Below are 23,141 nucleotides of genomic sequence, written 5' to 3'. Positions count from 1 at the left end.
TTTGCCCCTGTTCTTACGTCCCTTTTGAGAAAATTTTCACGAGTTGCAACATTACTGTAAAACAGTGTCATTAAAAATTTCAATTAAAAAGATATTTCACATTTCCAAGAAATTTGGGTGGGGTACAGGGAGGGACACCATGCTTTTATACAGGAATTTGGAGGTCTTTATCAAAATCTGGGTAGAAATCCCTTTAAAACACCTCAGCAACAAATTACATAGTTACAGTATTTATCCATATTGGCATTGGAGTATCATTAGCACTTTGCTTTTTATTCTTCATAGTAAAGTGAGTATCTAGATTGTGCAGCATTTCAATGCTTATTCTGGTTACTTAAAATTGAGCATTCGGATGTCAGAGTGCAAGACTAGTTTACCATAGTAAGGAGAGCGACTTAAGATGCTGCAGTAGTAATAGCTGCTTTGTACTATTCTTTAGTTTGGAGGCTAAGTCTAATTTTTACTGGCATCCTAACCAACTTCTTTCAGTGTGCATACCATTAACTTACTTAACTTCAGTGTTCTGCTCTAGAACTTCCATCACCTTCTTCACCTGCGCTATTGTACTTTTCTCCTTCTGATCAATAAATTTATGGCTGCTAACAGCAAGCAATTTTGCTTTCCCACAAAGATTCTTGCTGTGATAACGTTCAGTGCTTACAGATGAAAGACAACAGAGTGCACTACTTTGAACTGGAACATGGATGTTTCTGGTTACATGACAAAGTTAATTCCCTCTACTGTCGAGTATACAGATTGTGTTTGAAGTGTTTTCCTGAGTGATACTACTGATGTCATCTTAATTAACAGCATAATAGCCTTGTTTTGTAGACCAATGCGGTACTCGTTGTAGATGGACAGTTTTGCCCCTCAACCAATCCTGTAACTGCTGTTTGCCAAATGCAAGTACCTTCTTCAGACTGAAGGGCTGTACAGAGCAGATAGACTTTAAATTTTACAGGGAGATGTCTGTATACATTGATTTTCACTATTCAAGAAATGTTTATTATCTATTTGCATTATCTGTGAGGTACTTAGTTCTGAAAGTGTAAGATTGAATGGGGGTTTTAGACTTAATGCTCAATTATAAATTGTTTTGGTTTCTATATCTAAGACAATTGCAAATTAGATGCACCAGTGACTAGACCATAGGTTGTGGGGAGCCTATATAGCGTTCTGACTCCAATTCTTTCAAGTTTTCACATGAGAGAGGGTTATTATGGGTGCTGGGTTCAGGATCAGCACGGCTGACACTATCTACATGAGGCATTTAGGCTGGTCACAGATGCATACAGTACTAGCCCTGTCCCCATCCCCAGCCTCTGCCCTGAAACTGCCATTAACCATCAGGTGTCTGTTCTTAATGGCCTATCGCTCATATGGGTTGTTGTCTGTCCACAGTCACTAATATTTGGCCTGTTTGAGTGTGTCCCCAAGGAAATGGCATTCATCAAATGTTCACAAGCAATACAGCATTTTTTGATCTGCGCGATGGTAGACCAGTCTGATTTTTGGACCAGATTCTAGTCTGCACGAGAGGGCGAAGTTGACTGCTAACATGAATACTCAAAAAGCTAATTTTTATCTGCAGCAGCTTAAAGAAATTCTACTCCATATTCCGTTATAAAAGTGTACCTTTATGACATATTATTCCGGTACTGCATTTACTTGCCAATTTAATTTGGTCTCAGTGGTATTGTCAAGATCTATTTACCAAATAATTTCACTGAATACATCACAGCTTTTTATATAATCTTGAAGGGACTGCAGCAGACGAGATGTATTTAAACTACAAAATTCTTCAGCAGCTCAGGCACTTTTGCATACACTAAAACCTTTCACTACATGTTTCCAGCGGTCCATTACATCCATGATGCCTGCCATTGCCTTGGTACATTTAGGGAAGAAGGTTATACTGTACATAATTGGGTTACTGGAAGTTAGTGATAGCAAACTGCTACCATTATATGACGTGATTCACCTTCTGCTAAGAAGACCACCAGCGTCTTGGCTGTGGCATGTGAACATCAGCTTGTAACGTTTAAGGGGTTTGCTTCCTGTTTAGTATCGCATGGGTGGCTGTTGCATTGAGCCCACTCTATTTTGGGTGATGAAAATCTGTCATACCTCTAAAACATTTTTGTATCTCTTTGCATCTTTGTCCAAAAGTGCTAGGATGGTACAACTAGCTCCTCAGACTAGGCTGTAACACCCAAGATTTAAAAATTTTCTAGTTTGTAGCTGTTCACATATATTTTTTTTTGCCAGTTTTATATCTTTAGCCATTTTTAGAATTTTGATCTTTTATTATTTTTAATCCACACATTTTACCATGTGATTAATTTATTAGGAATTTCATCTTAGTGACTGGATGCCGATGACCGTTTAGGTATGCCCATAGCCCAGACAACAACAGAAACAGCAACAAACAGCTGTGCGCCTAGAGCTTTTTTCCCTTCAAAACCCTTACCAACTGGTTCACCCAAGTTCATTTTGTGTGTTGTTTCAGTTTGATTATGCTAGTTCCTCCCTTTTTCTCTTGAAAAGTGCTATACATGACATTCTGAATATTTAGTCACAATTGTGTTAGTGGTCTTATGGTGGATGTTGCTGCTTCAACAGAACATCCTTTGGCAAGGGTCAGTGTTACTTTGGGGTCTCTTGGACACAACAGAAGTGTAAACTTTCTTAATGTGATATCCTTAAATCCTGTTAGAATCAGAAACACAATTTAAGTACACTGCTGACCATTAAAATTCCAGCATCAGGAAGGTTAGCAAACAACAAATTTTACTTACTATGTGTATACAGTTAGCAGGAAGAATACGTGAGTAGGTGATTTGGAAATATTCAGAGTGCAAAAATTGGTGCACAGAGCTGACAGCTCTGGCAGCAATAATGGCTCTAACCTGGTCGAGTGTTGGGTCGAACTGAGCGTGAATGACAGATACAGTTGCAGTGCGGGATTAGTCGAGCGGTCTAAGGCGCTGCAGTCATTTACTGTGCGGCTGGTCCCGGTGGAGGTTAGAGTCCTCCATCGGGCATGAGTGTGTGTGTGTTTGTCGTTAGGATAATTTAGGTTAAGTAGTGTGTAAGCTTAGGGACTGATGACCTTCGCAGTTAAGTCCCATAAGATTTCACATACATTTGAACATTTTGACAGATACAGTTACATCATTATTCCAATTCTGTGCCAGAGTTTAACTGTCTCAGCAAACATGTTACCGTATGTTTTCAGTGAGTAAGAGGTCTGGAGAATGTGCTGGCCGGGGCAACAGTCAAACACCCTCCATATTGATTTAGGTCTGTATAGCATGGGCAACATGTGATATTGCATTATCTTGCTGAAAGATGATGTCATGGAGACCCCAAAGACTGGCCTCAAAACATCAAAGACATACTGTATTTTATGGCATTAGCTTCCCCTTGCATATTCCTCTCATAAGATTTTTCATCATTAAAAATTATTTTATTAATATCACACACAATTCCCTCTCCTGGTTCATTCTTAATGGAGTGGCCTTCAAATGACCTGACAATGAACAACAGTGGACACAGTGGTACTTGACATTCCATTGTCACAACATACTGTAAATTTGACAAGTGAAATTGCAGGTGTATTTCTAGGTCAGTTTGTTATAAGTCATCATAATAGTGAAATATTCAGACTACACAGCAAAATTTAAATTAAATGTTTTATCTTACACTGATACAACCGAGTGAAAGCTGCAGGAAGACATTTCTCCAGTGATCCTCATTCAATACAGTATTGGCGGAGATAAAAAGATAAACTCATGGCTGCAAAAGCAAGCTCCAAATCTTTCTGGGGGCCTAAAACAGGGAAATATCCCGAAATTGTCAATGGTGTAATTGCATATGTCAATCAACTTTGGAGCAGTGGTTGTGCTGTCTCTTACAATATGAGTCAGAACAAAGATTGCGAGATAGCTGCCATGCTCAACATTGACAGAAAGGATTTTATAGCAAGCATTGGTTGGGTGATTTGTTTTATGAGATGGCATAATCTCAGTCTATGAAGGAGACCATCTTCATACCAGCGTTTACAGTGAGACAACATAGATAAGGCACTTGAGTTCCATTGTTACGTAATATAAGTGCAGTAGCAATGTGACTACAGAGTTATTACAAATGATTGAAGCGATTTCACAGCTCTACGATAACTTTATTATTTGAAATATTTTCACAATGCTTTGCACACACATACAAAAACTCAAAAACTTATTTTAGGCATTCACAAATGTTCGATATGTGCCCCTTTAGTGATTCGGCAGACATCAAGCCGATAATCAAGTTCCTCCCACACTCGGCGCAGCTTGTCCCCATCAATGAGTTCGAAAGCATCGTTGATGCGAGCTCGCAGTTCTGGCACGTTTCTTGGTAGAGGAGGTTTAAACACTGAATCTTTCACATAACCCCACAGAAAGAAATCGCGTGGGGTTAAGTCGGGAGAGCGTGGAGGATGTGACATGAATTGCTGATCATGTTCTCCACCACAACCGATCCATCGGTTTTCCAATCTCCTGTTTAAGAAATGCCGAACATCATGATGGAAGTGCGGTGGAGCACAATCCTGTTGAAAGATGAAGTCGGCGCTGTCGGTCTCCAGTTGTGGCATGAGCCAATTTTTCAGCATGTCCAGATACGCGTGTCCTGTAACGTTTTTTTTTTTTGCAGAAGAAAAAGGGGCTGTAAATTTTAAACCATGAGATTGCACAAAACACGTTAACTTTTGGTGAATTGCGAATTTGCTGCACGAATGCGTGAGGATTCTCTACTGCCCAGATTCGCACATTGTGTCTGTTCACTTCACCATTAAGAAAAAATGTTGCTTCATCACTGAAAACAAGTTTCGCACTGAACGCATCCTCTTCCATGAGCTGTTGCAACCGCGCCGAAAATTCAAAGCGTTTGACTTTATCATCGTGTGTCAGGGCTTGTAGCAATTATAAACGGTACGGCTTCCGCTTTAGCCTTTTCCGTAAGATTTTCCAGACCGTCGGCTGTGGTACGTGTAGCTCCCTGTTTGCTTTATTTGTCGACTTCCGTGGGCTACATGTGAAACTTGCCCGCACGCGTTCAACAGTTTCTTCGCTCACTGCAGGCCGACCCGTTGATTTCCCCTTACAGAGGCATCCAGAAGCTTTAAACTGTGCATACCATCGCCGAATGGAGTTAGCAGTTGGTGGATCTTTGTTGAACTTCGTCCTGAAGTGTCGTTGCACTGTTATGACTGACTGATGTGAGTGCATTTCAAGCACGACATGCGCTTCCTCGGCTCCTGTCGCCATTTTGTCTCATTGCGCTCTTGAGCGCTATGGCGGCAGAAACCTGAGGTGCGGCTTCAGCCGAACAAAACTTTGAGTTTTTCTACGTATCTGTAGTGTGTCGTGACCATATGTCAGTGAATGGAGCTACAGTGAATTTAAGAAGTTGCTTCAGTCATTTGTAATAGCCCTGTATTTGCTCTTCCAGGTTGGTAATGCTGACCAGACGCCAATGTTTTTTGATATGTCGCATAACACCAACGTTGCTCCATCTGGCTCGAAAAGTGTACTTCTTAAGATGGCGGGAGTGGAGAAACTAAGAGGCACAGTGATGTGCACTACAGCAGACGGCAATAAACTTCCACCGTATGCCATCTTTAGTAGGATGACATTACCAATTTCCCACATGGAATTTACTTATGAGTTCAGGAAAAGGACTGAATGACAGCAGATTTGATGGCGGATTATTTGGAGAAAGTCTGAGGAAGATGACCAGGGGCATTATTACAAAAGAAGTCCTTTTTTGACCTAGACAGTTTCCGGGATGACTTTGTGGGAGCTGTAAAGTACAAATTGAAATGTATGAAGTCCCATCCTGTCATCATCCCTGGAGGTTTAACCTCCATTCTTCAACCTTTAGTTGTCAGCATCAACAAACCTTTCAAAGAACATCTTCGACACCTGTATTCAGAAAGGATGGCGGTGAGATCTCAGCAGATGACTCCAGGAGGCAAGATAAGGAAACGATCAATGCAGACGATGTGTGAGTGGATCAATGTGTGGGAGAAAATTAATGTCATTATTATTAAGAAGAGTTTTTAAAAAAACTGAAATTTCTTGTGCCATTGACGGATTTGGAGATGACATGTTGTGGAATAGTGAAAATGAAGATGATGATGATGTGTTATCTGAGCCTGAAAATAGTGATGACAGTGATGAAAATGATGATGTGGGATATATATAGAGAGAGAAGGAATTAAAAAACTACATTGCTGCTCTTCATTGCAGGCATAATGAAACTGTGGTATGAATCCAGTTCTTTTGTGTTAATTGAAAATAAGTACTAGCAGATACCACTTTTTTCACAACTACCATAAATATAACTTTTACGTACCTAATACTTAATTTTGCTGTCTTTCTGAATTCCTAAAAAGCACCACTCTACTACTCGTATAATTCCCTCTGTTTCAAGAAATTTTTTTTAGAAAAAGTTTGCTATAAAATACAGTATAGTTGCTGTCCAAGTTACTGAGTATGACAACCAGAAATGATGATGATGATGATGTGGTGTATCCAGTGGTGCCTCACATGATCAAACCAGATGCTAGGTCTATATGATAAAGAGGAATGTATTATGACAATGGTCATTCTCCTTGGAGCCTCCACACACACACACACACACACACACACACACACATATATTGTGAAACTGTGTGCAGTGCCTGGACTCAGGTGAAAAGACAGTGTGGTGCCACTCCTGTGTCCAGTGTTGTCGGGTACTCCACTGTTGGCATTTATCTCTCTGCTTCCTTGTCAAAGGATACCACAATAACGGTCGCTGTACTGACAGTCCATGGTACTCCAGACATTGTTGCATTGTCTGTGTGGATACTTTTCTTGCAGCAGGATCCCATTTCCTGATGCAAGATTCATGGTATGGCTGTACAATCCTGGATGGCCACACAAACAATATGTCTTTCTTTTTTGACACTAATCACAGGGGACTGCTGAGATACTGCATGATGCTGAGTATTACAATCCTGAGCCCATCTATACTACATATGCCTGTCAAAGTAATGGGAGTGCAGTGTGAGCAGCAATATTGAGGAACGATTAATTGCAATCTCGAAATGCCACAGTTCTGCCACTGTCGAATTTAGACAACTGCCTTCTTACCCAAAGTGTAACATGATCTCTTCATGAAAACCGACATTCTGCTGCAAAATAATTTCTTATTTACGTAATATAGATGGTATTGCTCGTGCCTACTTTGTGTAGTTCCACTGAAATTGCTGATAGTAATTTGACATTTGTTATTTGCCACCTTCATGGTGTTGCCGTGTTAAGCAAAACAATCAAGATGTGAGTAATTACAAATATTTGGCTTTTGTCAGTGTCAGTGGGTTTGAAGACAAAACAAATTCTTGTTTGTTGTGTTAGGGTTGTCTTAGAGTGGTAAATTATTGCATGTACAGGGTCAATTTAAGGACTGGTAAGAAGATAATGTGACTGAAATTTGTGTGCATGATATTTATATGTTATGGATGATGATGCTAACTTAATGCAACATGATGATGAGGATTGTGGTCTTGGTTGTGAATGCCTATATGTTTCTATTATAAAGTCTTTTGAGAAGAGTTGAAATGGTAGGAATTACTGTTATTTTAAGAGTGTGGCACATGTTTTCATTGGTGTTTTTCGTTGCAGGCCACCTGGTCATCATGCCATGAAAAGTGAATACTGTGGTTATTGCTTCTTTAACAATGTAGCGTTGGCAGCAGAACATGCCTTGAATAATTGTGATATATCACGTATTGTTATAGTTGATTGGGATGTTCACCATGGTCAGGCAACTCAGCAAATGTTTTATGATGATCCTAGGTAAGAGTCGGGGATTAGATGTTATGGAATGCAGTGTAAATTAAGTTTGGGAAACGTTTTGTGGTTTATTGTTGTAAGGATCTACAGATCATGGAGATTTTGTATACATATCCTTATGAAGGAAAATTCTGGAGAATATTAGAGGGTGACAATTATTGAACTATAACTTGCGAATGGTTTGTGTTAAGATGTTCAAACTGCACAGTTGGCCACAGGGCATGATGCGAATTAGTATGCACATACACATGTGCCTTGTTGTTGTGAGCCATTTACACGTGAAAATGTCACGGTACAGTGTGCCTGAGCATATAGTGGTTGTGAAGGCCTACTATGCAAGCAATAACAGCCCAACTGTGAATGGGTAGTCTTTGTGATGACAGTTTTGCCAATGTCAGTCATCCAGAAAAAGGTGAAAATGCTTGAAAACATCGAGAAGGCAGGTGCTGTGTTTCAAACAAGCCATGGGAAATTGATGAGATGAGCTGCACAACAGGTGAGAATCAATCTGGAGACACTGCGACAATTCCCCTGCGGGCCCGGGGTTAGAATAGGCCGAGGTATTCCCGCCTGTTGTAAGAGGAGACTAAAAGGAGTCTCTCACCTTTTGGATTTTATGTGATGGTCCCCTGTTAGGTTTGAACATAATTTTTCAAAATTTTCCCGAAGAGCGAGCCAATTGGGGAAGGGCACCTTACATGGTGCGTCGTGTCCATCGTGCATTGGGATCTTTAGCCAACTTTTTCGTTGTGGCATTGCAGTCCTGCTCATCCACCATCTCTTGAACGAGGACGCCTTGCTGGGTGCGTTTTCCTCCACCCACTATGCAGTGTCGTTTTCTGCTCCGATGAAGACCATGGAATTCTTTCCACCTCATATCCAGCACGGTAGCCAATCCGTTATGATGGGGCCGCCGAGTACCCTGTTGGTTGTAGCCCCCTGACTACACAGGGGTCACTCTGCTGATGCCTGTGCTGTTAACTCCCCACGTATGCCAAGGAATAGATGCTTGTCACCCTGGGGCATCGGGCCTCCTGGCAATGGCCATCCTGCCAGGTGGCCTTTGCTGCAGCTGGGTGGTGCCCGTGGGGAGGGCCCCTGGTTGTAGTGGGTGGCATCAGGGCGGATGACACGCAATGAAGCGTACTACGCCATCACTTGCTGGTGATCAAATGCCAGCAGTCTCTAAGCGTTCCAAGTCTCAGTACAGTACAAGGAAGTATGATCCAAAAACGTTCCCCTCCCTGGCCACACCATCAGAGGAACACCAACTAAGGATGCCATTGAACCTTATTCGTCCCAATACCTCGTATGTACGAGAGCTGATGGGACTCCTTTGTCTCAATGAAGCCTCTGTTGTTTGTAGAGCATTTAGAGGACAAGTTTGGGGAGGTGGAGGGCTTGTCAAAAATGTGGTCAGGGTCTGTCTTGATAAAAACGGCATCCTCTGCCCAGTCGCAGGCGTTACTTGCTTGTGACAAGCTGGGGGATGTTTCAGTTACCTTCATGCCTCATAAGAGCTTAAATATGGTCCAGGGTATTATATTCCACAGGGACCATCTTTTGCAGTCCGATGATGAACTGCGCGCCAGCTTAGAGCGACAAGGCATTCATTTCGTCCAGCGCGTCCATCAGGGCCGAAGGATAATCGGGTTGCCGCTGATGCCTTCATCTTGGCCTTCGAGGGTGACACATTACCCGAGAAGGTCAAGGTGATGGTCTACCGCTGTGACGTCAAGCCCTATATCCCATCCCTGATGCGGTGCTTTAAGTGCTGGAAGTTTGGCCATATGTCTTCCCGCTGTACTTCCAGCACCACATGTCGAGATTGTGGATGTCCATCCCATCCCAATACTCCATGTGCCCCGCCTCCCATCTGTGTCAACTGCGGAGAGCATCATTCCCCTTGCTCACCATACTGCAGGATTTTACAGTGAGAAAGGAAAATTATGGAATACAAGACCTTATGCTGCCTCTACGAGAACCGTTGTAGCCCCATCAGTTCCGTGAGTTCCAATCGGCTCTCAGAGACAGAAGACAACACCTGCCCCCTTGATGGTGGCGGCACTTCCCTCCCTGTTGCTCCTGCACCACCTCCCTCGGGAGCACAGTGCCCCCAACCATCGGGGACACCAGTCCCTATTTCTCAGCCGGAGAAGCGTAAGTCTTCTTCGGCTCCTCTTGCTAGGAAGGGGTCCCTTGGGTCACTCCCTTCCCAGGTTTCTGCTAGTGTGAAAGATGACATCCGCCAGTGGCTGAAGTGCCCAAAAGCAGCTGGTTGTAGGCCTTCACAATCATTCTCAGTCCCAGAGACTGAATCAGTGAAGCCCTCCCAAGCAGAGAAACCCAACAATCACTGAGAGAAATCCAGAAAGAAGACCCCCAAGGCCAAGGGAATTGCGGTGGCACCCTCACCACCACTGCCTACAAGCTGTGCTTTTGAGGATGAGGTGAAGATTCTGGCATCTGCTGAGGGCCTAGATCTCGCCAGACCCTCAGACACAATGGATGTAGCCTGTTCAGGAAATAAGTCAGTAGCAGCAGGTGATCCTGAGGTGTAGACTGTCTCATTGAGTGTTTCATGCCTTCCCAGTCTCACGATCACGTCATCCTCCAGTGGAATTGCGCCGGTTTTTTCCACTACCTGGCTGAGGTATGGCAACTGTTAAGCTTTACATGTGATTTCTGCATTGCCCTCCAGGAAACCTGGTTCCCGGCAATTGGACCCCTGCCCTTTGTGGCTACAGGGGATATTACAAGAACCGTAGCGAATATAATAGTGTGTCAGGTGGAGTTTGCGTTTGTCCTGAACTCTGTATGTAGTGAACCTTTGCCCCTTTAATCTCGTCTTGAAGCTGTGGGTGTCGGGGTATGGACGACGCAGGAAATAACTGTCTACAATGTATATCTCCTTCCAGATGGTGCGATACCCCTGAACGTATTGGATGCACTGATTGATCAACTCCCTAAGCCTTTCCTACTTTTGGGTGATTTTAATGCTCATAACCCCTTGTAGGGTAGCACCATGCTTACTGGCCATGGCAGAGGCGTCCAACTCGACCTCTGTTAAGTACTAGGGCCACCACACACTTTAGTGTGTCTCATGGTAGTTACTCGGCCATTCATTTATTAATTTGCAGCCCAGGACTTCTCCTATCTATCCACTGGAGAGCATGTGATGATCTGTGTGGTAGTGACCACTTCCCTATCTTCCTGTCACTCCCCCAGCATCATGCACACGGATACTTACCCATATGGGCTTTAAACAAGGTAGGCTGGGTAGCCTTTACCTCTACTGTCACCATTGAATCTCCCCCACATGATGCCATCGATGTTGTGATTGAGCAGGTCACTACAACGATAATTTCTGCAGCGGAAAACGCGATCCCTCGTTCTCTAGGTTGCCCCTGGCGAAAGACAGTCACTTGGTGGTCGCCAGAAGTTGCTGAGGCAGTTAAAGAGCGTCGGTGAGCTCTGCAGCAACATAAGCGGCACCCTTCCCTAGAGCACCTAATAGTCTTTAAGCAGCTCTGTGCCTGTGTTCGCCTGCTTATAAAACTATGAAAACGAGTGTTGGGAGAAGTGTTTCGACCATTGGGTGTCATACGTCACCTTCCCAAGTCTGGACGAAGATCAGACATCTTTTTGGGTACCAGACCCCAACAGTGTACCTGGTGTTAACATCAATGGCGTGCTGTCTACCGATGCAAACGCGATTGCCGAGCACTTTGCCGAGCACTATCCTTGAGCCTCTGCGTCAGAGAATTACCCCCAGCCTTTGGCACCCTCAGTCGTCAGATGGAACGAAAAGTCCTCTCGTTCACTACATGCCACAGTGAACCCTGTAACGCTCCATTTACAGAGTGGGAGCTCCTCAGCGCCCTTGCACATTGCCCCGACACAGCTCCTGGATCAGAACAGATCCACAGTCAGATGATTAAATGTCTCTTGTCTGACTAAAAGTGATATCTCCTCATCATCTTCAACCGGATCTGGTGTAATGGTGTCTTTCCATCGCAATGGCAGGAGAGCACCATCATTCTGGTGCTAAAATCTGCTAAAAATCCGCTTGATGTGGATAGCTATCAGCCCACCAGCCTCACCTACGTTCTCTGTAAGCTGCTGGAACTTATGGTGCGTCAGTGGTTGGGTTGGGTTCTGGAGTCAGGTGGCCTACTGGCTCCATGTCAGGGCAGCTTCCGCGAGGGTGGCTCTACCACTCATAATCTTGTGTTCCTCGAGTCTGCCATCTGAACAGCCTTTTCCAGACGCCAACACCTGGTTGCCGTCTTTTTTGACTTGTGTAAAGCATACGACACGACCTGGTGTCATCATATCCTTGCCACTTTGTATGAGTGAGGTCTCTGGGGCCCACTCCCAATTTTTATCCAAAATTTCTTGTTGCTCTGTACTTTCCATATTCAGGAGAATGGCATTTCGCAGGGCTCCGTATTGAGTGTGTCTCTATTTTTAGTGGCCATTAATAGCCTAGCAGCAGCTGTAGGGCCATCGATCTCCCCTTCTCTATATGCGGGTGACTTCTACATTTCATATTGCTCCTCCAGTACTGGTGTTGCCGAGCGGCACCTACAGGGAGCCATTCACAAGGTGCAGTCATGGGCTCTGGCCCATAGCTTCCAGTTTTCAGCCACGAAGTCATGTGTCATGCACTTCTGTCAGTGTCGTACCGTTCGTCTGGAACCTGAACTTTATCTTAATGACGATCTACTCACTTTAGTGGAGACATATTGATTCTTAGGACTGATTTTCGGCACCCCACTGACATGGCTTCCACGCCTTCTTCAGCTTAAGCAGAAATGCTGGCAGCACCTCAATCTCCTCCGCTGCCTGAGCCACACCAACTAGGGTGCAGATTACTCTACGCTGCTGCAGCTCTACAGAGCCCTTGTTCAAGCCCGCCTTGACTATGGAAGTCTGGTTTATGGATCGGCGGTGGCCTCAGCATTGCGTTTACTCGATCCAGTGCACCACCGTGTCGTTCGCCTAGTGACGGGAGCTTTTAGAATGAGTCCAGTGACCAGTGTCCTGGTGGAGGCCGGAGTCCCTCCATTGTGGATCTGACATGCACAATTGCTCGCCAGTTATGTTGCACACATTCGTAGTTCTCCTGAGCATCCAAATTACCATGTCCTTTTCCCACCCGCGGCAGTTGTTCTCTCGCATTGGCAGTTCTTGTGTGATCCCTTCTCTCCGAACTGGAGTCCTTCCCTTTAAAACCTGTATTTGAGGTCCATTCACATACACCTCCATGGTTTACATCTCGGCCAAAGCTTTGTCTGAGCCTTTTGCGTGGCCCTAAGTACTCCAATAACCCAGCCGCTCTCCACTGTCACTTCCGCTCGATTCTTGACGTGTTCTGGTGCTCTGAAGTTGTTTACACCGATGGCTCGATGGCTGATGGTAATGTTAGCTTCGCCTATGTCCACAGAGGTCATATTGAACAGCAATCCTTGCCCCGCTGTGTGCAGTGTATTCACTGCAGAGCTTGTGGCCATATCTCGTGCACTTCAGTACATCTGTTCCTGTTCAGGTAAGTCGTTTCTTCTCTATTCTGACTTCCTGAGCAGCTTACAAGCTATCGACCAGTGCTATCCTCACCATCCTTTGGTAGCGAACATCCAGGAGTCCATCTCTGCCCTGGAACGGTCGAGTTGTTCACTGTTGTTTGTGTGGACCCCAGGACAAGTCGGAATCCCAGAAAACGAACTTGCTGACAGGCTGGCCAAACAGGCTATCCGGAAACCGCTCCTGGAGATGGGCATCTCTGAAACTGACCTGCGTTCTGTCTTGCGCCGCAAGGTTTTTTGGCTTTGGGAGATGGAGTGGCATAACAGTATGCACAACAAACTGCATGTCATTAAGGAGACTGAATGTGTGGAAGTCTTCCCTGCAGGCTTCTCGAAGGGAATCGATTGTCCTTTGTCAGCTCCACATTGGCCATACGTGGCTCACACATGGTACCTCCTCCGTCTTGAGGACCCACCTCAGTGTTGCTGTGGCTCCCAAATGACAGTTGTCCACCTCTTGCTGGATTGCCCAGTTTTAGCCACTCTGCGGTGGACTTTTAACTTTTCCAGTACCCTACCTTTGATGTTGGGTGACAGTGCCTCAACAGCAACTGTAGTTTTACGTTTTATTCGTAAGGGTGGGTTTTATCATTTGATCTGAGTCTTAGCGCAAGTCCTTTGTCCGTCTGTGTCCTCCACCCTAGGGCTCTTTGGGTGGAGGTTTTAATGTGCTGCAGAGTGGCTGGCTTCTCCTTTTTTATTCTCATGGTCAACCAGCCATGGTAATCTGCTTTCTTGTTTTTAATCTCTTCTCCCTGTTTCTTGTGTGTCTCAATGGTTTTCTTGCCCTGTTTTGTCCATTCTAGTGTTTGTTGTCCTTTTGTTATTCTTCTGGTTCTTCCTTTCTCCTGTTATAGTGATATATGTCTTCTTTGTTTTCTTCTTTCCTTTGGGGGATTGTTCTACTAGGAACAAGGGACCGATGACCTCACAGTTTGGTCCCTTTCCTCCCCTTTTAAGCCAACCATTTAATGAACACTGTGACAAATTGTTGCTGAAGATCTGCATCTCTTCCCATACAAAATTTAAACGCATCAGCCATTAAGCCCCAGGGGTATGGAACAGCAGTTGTGTTTCGCCAACGCTGTTGTCCACAGAATTGATGAACAGGACTTTGATGTGAATATGATTTGGTTTAGTGGGGAAGCCCATTTTCATTTGGGTGGGGTCATCAGTAAGCAAAATTGCTACATTTGGGGGAATGAGAATCTGCATTTTGCGATTGAAAGTCTCTTCACCCTCAAATTGTCACTGTATGGTGTGCAATGTCCAGTCATGGAATGATCATTCCAATATTCCTTAATGGCTCGATGCCTACCAAATTGTACATGAAAGTTTTGGAAGATGATTGCATCCCCATTATCCAAAGTGACCCTGATTTCAACAAGATGTGGTCTTGCAAGATGGAGCTTGACCCCATCAAATCAGGAGAGTGTTTGATGTTCTGGAGGAGCACTTTGGGGACTGCAGTCTGGTTCTGAGGTACCCAGAGGCCACTGGCATGGGCCTCGATTGACTGCATGTTCTCCTGATTTGAACAAATGCGACTCCTTTTTGTTGGGCTATATGAAGCACAAGGTGCATAGCAATAACGCCAAAACCATTGCTGAGCTGAAAATAGCCATTCAGGAGGTCATTGACAGGATCGATGTTCCGACACTTCAGTGGGTCATGCAGAATTTTGCTTTTCATCTGTGTCATATCATTGTCAATAATGGCACACATATTGAACATGTCATAATCTAAATCTGAATATCTGTATTGATGTTTACATGTTGAATAAAGTGTGTACATGCTGTAGTTTGTAACTAAATTTTTTTCCATATAGTTCAATAATTGTCACCCTCTATGTTCTACCGTTATATTTATTTGCATTATATGTTAACGGCAGTGATTTACATCTGCAGACTTAGGTGATGTTTCATATTAGTATGATGTTGTGCAACTGTTATTTAGAATAACACTTAGTTTTCAATGTGTTAACGCATTCAGCCACCTCTGTCGTAAGCTTCCATACTTGGACAAACTGCAACATTGTCCAATTCTTCATATTTATGAGAATTTTGATACCTAACTGCTTAGGAGTATGTAAGTGAGAACTGATTATCTGCTGTCTCTCTCTCCACTCTGCCCAGAATGTGACTAATAAAAGACAAAAATTTCGGTCTTTTTTGTGTGTAAAATTGCCACACAACTAAGAGACATTATTTATGCTGTAGGTAAACAGTGTTGAAGGTTTGCACAATTTTCTTGTCATTAAGCAAGAAAGGAAAGATGAACAATGAGATATAAGGTCTTTGGGGTTGTACAAGACATATTAATGTTTTTCATACTGGAGTACTGAATAACAAAATTCATTATTCTTTGCATCGATGTGTTAATTTTTTGCTGTCATATGTGTTCCTGTTGAGAAAATTATTCACTTTTACTTGCTTTTATCTATATATAGCTAGTAAAATTTATAGACGTCAATACCTTGTTGTTGTTGTTGTTGTTGTTATTGTTATCTTCAGCCTGAAGACTTGTTTAATGTGGCTTTCTGTACCAGTTTGTTCTGTGAAATTTTATTCATCTCTGCATAACTACTAACTAATCCATTTAAATGTACTTACTATATTTGAGCCTTGGTCTCCCTTTACAATTTTTTGCCCTCCACACTTCCCTCCATACAAAATAGGTAATTACATCAGGCCTCTCTCCTTTTAATCAGGTTGTGCCATAAATTTCTTTTCTCCTCCATTTGGTTCAGTACCTCCTCGTTAGTTACTTGATCTACCTATCTGATCTTGAGCATTCTTTTGTAGCACCACATTTCAAAAGCTTTCGCTTTCTCCTTGTGTAGACTGTTTATTGTCCATGTTTCACATTTGTACATGGCTTATACTTCAGACAAATAACTGCAGAAAAGATTTTCTGCATTTAAATTTATAGTCAGTGTTAGATATCTCTTTCTTAGAAGAACTTTTCTTGCTACTGCCAGTCTCCATTTTAAATCATATCAACATTGGCAATCATCAGCTATGTTGCTGCCCAAATAGCAGAGTTCATCTACTACTTTTTGTGTCTCATTTCTTGATCTCATTCCCTCAGCATCACCTGATTTAAATTGACAACAATCTTTGACTCTTATTTTTCTTTTGTTGATATTCATCATATACCCTTCTTTCAGAACACTTTTTGTGTTCTTCAACTGCTGTTCCTAGTATCTTGCTGCCTCTGACAGAATTACAATGTCAATAGCAGACCTTCAAGTTTTTATTTCTTTTCTCTGAATTTTAATTTGCTTTCCAAAATTTTTCTTATTTTCACTAACTGATGGCTCAATGTACAGATTGAATAACATTAGGGATGGGCTCCAAACTTACCACACTTCCTTCTCAATTAATGATTCTCTTTCATGTCCTTTGTGTCTTGTAAGTGGAATCTGGTTTCTGCACTAGGTGTAGATAAAATTTCTCTCCCTGTATTGTATCGCTGCCCCATTCAGTATTTCAGAGTGTGTGTGATGGCCTTTCACCACACATCGGCCTTAACAGTCTGGCCCCATTCTATATATGCCTAGCTCTCTATGGCTGTCTGCTAATGCAACAAGTTTCTTCTTTGTGTGGCTAATTCTGCCAACAGCTCTCGATTCTGCTATCCGACCGGACATCTGTCTACTATGGTCATTGCATACTGGGACATAGACCATAGCTCCAGGCACAGGTAGGCTTCCAATGGCGTAACCTCACCCTCCGTTAGGGTCTTCCCTTCATGGTGACATTATCAGATTTCAGACTTAAGCCTATGGCGTGACGAACACACTACATGGCAATGCACTTTGCAACAAGCATGTCAGATACAAAGTATTGACACTTACCTGCACCATGCCACCTGTCGATATGTAAAATAATGCTTCGTGCTGAAAGGCATTCCCTCTGCCCACATGATTGATGACCTGCTAACAAAGTTTCAATCCTTGTCAGTAAGAGTGACGTTTGTGCTGGTGAATACTCCACAACAAGTTGGTGTGTGTTCTGTATCCCATACTCACCTGGTTGTGTAAAGAGTATTTATTTTTGGGGTAGTCAGCACTAAGGATGCTGTTTTTAGTATGCTGCTCTTTTATTTAGTGTTGTCACAGCATCAAGTGACTCTTACTAAGAACTATTAAATTTTGAGATCATTCTGTTAGTTTTTACTAACCCTTTGTGAATGTTATGCAGTATGCAGTACCCAGCAAGCCTGTTCTCAATTCATCTTCAGATTAATTTTTGTGATTATTTTATTAAGTTAGATAAGGATACTTTTCTACAAGAGCATCCCAGTCAACATTGTCAAAAGCATTTTTCAAAATATATATAAATGTTTTAAATTAAGTTTTGCCTTCCTCTAACATACCTTCTAACATAATTTCTGGTGACAGTATTGGTTTACATGTTGCAGCATTTCTCTGCAGCCCAAACTGATAATTCATGTCAGTGTTGTGCAGCTATGACTTATTAAACTGATCATTTGGTTATATTCACGCTGCTCAGCCCTGCCATGCTTGGAGCTGGTATTACATTCTTTTTTGAACTCTGAAGGCATTTCACCAATCTGATACTACCGTATTTACTCGAATCTAAGCCGCACCTGAAAAATGAGACTCGAAATAAAGGAAAAAATAATTTCCCGAATCTAAGCCACAGCTGAAATTTGAGACTCGAAATTCAAGGGGAGAGAAAAGTTTTAGGCCGCACCTCCAAATCGAAACAAAGTTGGTCCATTGTAATATGAGATAGAATTCAGGTCGAATGAATGACGATACAGCTGCAGTAGTTTGGTTCGAGCCGTAAGCTTAGCAGTTAAGCTTTACCAGGTAGCCATTGCTATGCGTCAGGCACTCCGTCCTTATTTATGCGGGTACCCTTGGTTTTTAACGTGCTTCGTCTGGTTTGAATTGATTGCTTATTTTTCTTTGATCTGATAATTGCCGTTCTCTTTGTTATAGGTGTTTTTGTCACTCTAAGTTGAAAATGCATTACTGTACTGTGTCATGTGTTGTTTGTCGCATTCCGATAATGAATGTTCACGACCTGTCGCCGCTCGCGGCATGGTTTGCTTTTGTGCGTGCTACCGCCGCTTACAATAGAAAAAAAAAAGAGAGGGTAATTGTCTCAGTAGCGAAACAATGGCAAGAGACTGCTATTTGTTGTTATTTACACTGCTGCTTTCTTTGATAATGATCAACAAGAACCAAATAATTAACTGCGTATGATAGATGTTCTGAACGAGAGTTTAGCGAAAATTTTTCTCCGTTTGAAAATCTATGCAGACGCCTCTTTAGTACATTATTTTCTGCACAGAAATTAGTCATCTTAGATTTAAAAATCTAGTCAATTGCCTTGCTTCATTTCTGACTGTATCACTATTAGGCATAAGAATAATACGAATATGAACATGCCATATGTGTATACTTCCGCGTTTGTGTTGTCTCACTCTAGTTTCGTAGTTTATTAGGCAGACAGGATTTAAATGAGATAGCAGCAAACACGAAAGAATACATGGCAAAATGTTTATATTCGTATTATTCTTATGGTGAAGAGAATACTGCATGTGATTCAGAATTCACAAAAGTTCTCATTAGCAACCATCTCTTCTCACAGGTAGAAAAAAAATCGTAGAATTGGCCATACTGACAAACATCGCAAACGGTCTTGCCAGTCGGATTTTCGTAGTACATTGAAAAGCTGCTACATTCGAAGATGAACAATATGGAATTTGTATTTACTTCGTTGGATAATGTATGAAAATGCAGTGGTCGAAATTCGGGGCGGAGAAAAAAGCTCGTCTTCCACGTTTTTTTTTAATTTATTTACTGATGCAGAGGTTTTGGCGCCAGTATCTATCTTTGTGCCTGTAAAGCATGCCTGTGTAGCGCTACATATATTCGACGGGAGAAGTTAGTTGTGGCGGCACCTACCAACATATTTCAGAACTTCCGCTTACTTTGCACTCGATTCTAAGCCGCAGGCGGTTTTTTGGATTACAAAAACCGGAAAAAAAGTGCGGCTTAGATTTGAGTAAATACGGTAGGTGGAATAGTTTGTTTATGATATGCTCTTTCCAGGAACTCAGTAATTTTGTGGGAATGTTGTCTTCACCAGAGGCCTTGTTTTGCCTTAGATCTTTCAGTGCTCTGTCAGATTCTTCTCACAGTGTCATATCTCTTTTCTAATTTTTATTAACTTCCTCTTTTTGAAGAGTAATGCCTTAAAGTCCATATTCCTTCCAACTTCCGCTTTCGCTTTTTTATTTAGTACTGAGTTCATGATATTCGTGCAGCAGCTCCTCTTTTTAATTTTTCTTTGAAGGGTATTCGTACAGTTAAACAGAGAGAAAATGCAGTAATTTTATATTAATGACAAAAAAGATAAAACTGTTATTTCTTTTATAGGGTTGTGTACTTTTCTATTCATCGTTATGAACATGGCTCCTTTTGGCCAAATTTGAGAGAGTCTGATTATGACTACATTGGGGAAGGAAAAGGAAAAGGATGCAACTTTAATGTACCACTGAATAAAACAGGAATGACTGATGCTGATTATTTAGCTATTTTTCATCACGTTTTATTACCAGTGGTTTTGGAGGTACGTATTTCTAACTACACTTACTTTCTTTAAGTTTTAATGGGCAATGATGATCAGAGTTATTAAATAAACATTTGGTAGCTTCTGTATTCATAAATATACCTTTCATGTGGATAGAAAAATGCAATAATCAATACTGATTTATTTGAAACTAGACATTTTAAAACGTGATTTGGGGACACAGAACTCCCTCAAGTGAAGTGCATATGTACACACGTTACTCTTAATTTTCAATTTTGGTTTTATATATATATTTATTTATTTATTTATTTATTTATTTATTTATTTTTTTTTTTTTTTGCAGTCACCACACACCTTTAATTTCCAGTGTGTTTCTGAATCCTACTTTTTCAAGTAATTCTGGTTTTCATTGAATTCCTCTTTTTTTAAAGTTTAAGACCCCCCCCCCCCCCCCTCTCTATGCTTGAACTCTGATAAACATTACCTTTCACGTGTGAGCATTATCTTGGCTCTGATGCTATAATCTTACTTCTGAATGTTCCTTGTAGTATGGTGATTATCTTTCTTTGCAGATCCTATTTACAAACAGAAGTATGAATAGTTTTAAATTCCTCTTGTTATTTTATAATATCATGCAGAGATAAAACAATAATTACAGGGAGTTCAGTTATAATTAATGAAATCCAGAAAAAGAAGGCAATAACAAACCAGAAGGATCCAAAGGGGGATGATGGTGCACTCAGTATAATAGGTGTAGGTAGATATACTAGATACTGGATAGGTATGTGCTGCCAGAACTTGAATGCACCAAATGAAATGGAAAGTTTGAGAACATTATGTATGTTGTACGAATGAAAACATGTGTTCTACTGAGAGATCAGTTTTTGTGCAAGAATGAACTTCCTTTGGAATGTGTTCAGTTGGAGAGATGCTTGGTTTCTTTCGCAAATCACATGCACAGTATCTCACAATGATGTAGAACATACATTTCCAGCACCCACTTAACCATTATTATATTGCTGAATAAACGTGTCACACACATTTCATTGGTTTTTGTGTGTTCGTCTTTCTTCACACACTTAGAAACTGTTGCTGTGTGTCTGTGTGTTATTCACCATAAGCACAATTCATCCTGGATATTGCTCTTCCATTCCCCATTCTTACATCCTTTTGCTTATTTGTATGAATATTTTATTACTGATGTTTCAGTTTAAACTAATATATCATTAAAAATAATAAAATGTAAATGGATAGATTAAAAATCTACTCACCAAAGGGTGGCAGGCAAAAACACACACACACACACACACACACACACACACACACACACACGCAAAAGGTTTTAACTTTTACAATCTTTCAAAGCCAGTGATTCCTTCTTCTGGCAGAAGAGTTGAAGGGGAAGGAAGAGGTGTGAAAGAAAAGTGCTGGAGAGGTTTAGGGAAAGGGGTACAAGTTCAGAAAAGTCACCTGGAATCCTGAGTTAGGGGAGACTTGTTAGACAGGATGAGAGCGAAAGACTAATTGTTGAGGACTGCACTGGATGAGATTTGAAAACTTGAGATCTTAAAGGTGGAAGACAGGGTAATATGTGAGACAGAGATTACTACGAAAACACTGTGCATGAGTTAATAAGATTGAAAAACTAAGTGCATTTTGTGCAACTGAGATGGGAGGGGTGGAGGAGGACAGTGAAAAATAGACAGATCAGAAAATAAAAGATGTAGAAAACTAAAATAGGGTGAAGAAAGGAGTAGTTACTGTGAAGGAATGCTGAGATGGAAGGCATTAACGTAAATGAAGACCAGGTGGGTGGCGAGAATCAAGGATGTGCTGTAGTGCTAGTTCCCATCTGTGAAGTACTGAGAAACTGGTGTCTGGGGGAAGAATACAGGTGGCACATGTGGTGAAACAGGGGCCGAGGTCATGACTCATATTGTGCAGCATGGTCTGCAACAGGATACTGTGTGTTGCTGGTATACTCCCTTTGCCTATGCCCATTCATCCTGATTGATAATTTGGTTCTAGTCATGCCAATGTGAAAGGCCAAACATTGTTTAGATAACAGCTGGTATATGACATGTTGTTTCACAGGTGTTTTGCCAGTTACAGAACTGAAATAGGTGGTGGTAGGAGGGTGCACAGGACAAATCTTGCAGCTGGAATGATCGCAGGGGTAGGAGACGTAGGGTAGAGAGATGGGTTCAGAAGTAGCCTAGTGTCTGACAAGAGTATTGTGAAGATTGGGAGGGCAATGAAAAACTATTTTAGGTGTGGTGGGTGAAATCTCAGACAGAAAGGATTTCATTTCAGGACATGATTTTAGGAAGTCATGTCCTTGTCCAAATAGCTGATTAATACATTCAAGAACAGGATAATATTGGGTGACAAGTGATATGCTCCGAAACTGTCTTGTGGAGCGATTAGCAGTACCAGGATTGGATGTGATGGCTTAGGAAATCTGCTTGTGAACTAGACTCTTGGGATAATTACCTTCAGTGAAGGCCGAGGTAAAAATGGTGGTGTGTTGCTGTAAAGAGTCACCATCCAAACAAATAGGTTTGCCTCGAATGCCAAGGCTGTATGGGAGGGGTTGTTTGACCTGGAAATGATGGCAACTGTCAGAATGTAAATACTGTTGTTTGTTAGTAGATTTAATGTGGACAGAAGTGTGTAGTTGGCCTTTGATGAGGGTGAAATCAACATGAAGGAAAGTGGCATAGGATTCAGAATGGGATGAAATGAAATTTAATTCGGAGAAGGTACTTACAGATTACAGGAATTTTAACAGGTCAGCTTCAACACTAGTCCCCCCCCCCCCCCCCCCTCTCTCCCCCCCTGTGGGTCTGGGGGTTAGAATAGGCCCGCGGTATTCCTGCCTGTTGTAAGAGGCAATTAAAAGGAGTGTCACACATCTCGGCCCTTAGGTGATGGTCCCCTCTCTGGTTTGACCTCCGTATTTAAAATTTATTCCAAAGAGTGAGCCAGTTGGGGAAGGGCGCCTTACTTGGTGCAATGTGTCCATCGTGCATTGAGATCTTTTGCCCCTTTCTCGTCGTCACATTGCAGTCCCGCCCATTCTCCATACCTTGGGCGAG

At 42.1% G+C, this 23,141-nt stretch overlaps 1 protein-coding gene across 6 annotated transcripts in view; it reads left to right on the top strand.

Annotated features, from left to right (window-relative positions):
- LOC124802797 (histone deacetylase 6) overlaps positions 1-23,141 on the top strand; it is a 345,030-nt gene that overhangs the window by 89,444 nt on the left and 232,445 nt on the right. For 5 of the 6 annotated variants that reach the window (XM_047263812.1, XM_047263803.1, XM_047263818.1 and 2 more), the window contains 2 exons: positions 7,713-7,886; positions 19,890-20,082. In XM_047263812.1, coding sequence (XP_047119768.1) covers positions 7,713-7,886; positions 19,890-20,082 — 367 coding nt within the window. The remainder of the gene's footprint in view (positions 1-7,712; positions 7,887-19,889; positions 20,083-23,141) is intronic. The other variant, XM_047263842.1, reaches the window with a different exon arrangement.

The sequence above is a fragment of the Schistocerca piceifrons genome, chromosome 1, assembly GCF_021461385.2.
Source record: "Schistocerca piceifrons isolate TAMUIC-IGC-003096 chromosome 1, iqSchPice1.1, whole genome shotgun sequence".
Classification (NCBI taxonomy): Eukaryota; Metazoa; Arthropoda; class Insecta; order Orthoptera; family Acrididae; genus Schistocerca; species Schistocerca piceifrons.
This window is presented reverse-complemented; position numbering and strand designations above follow the sequence as displayed.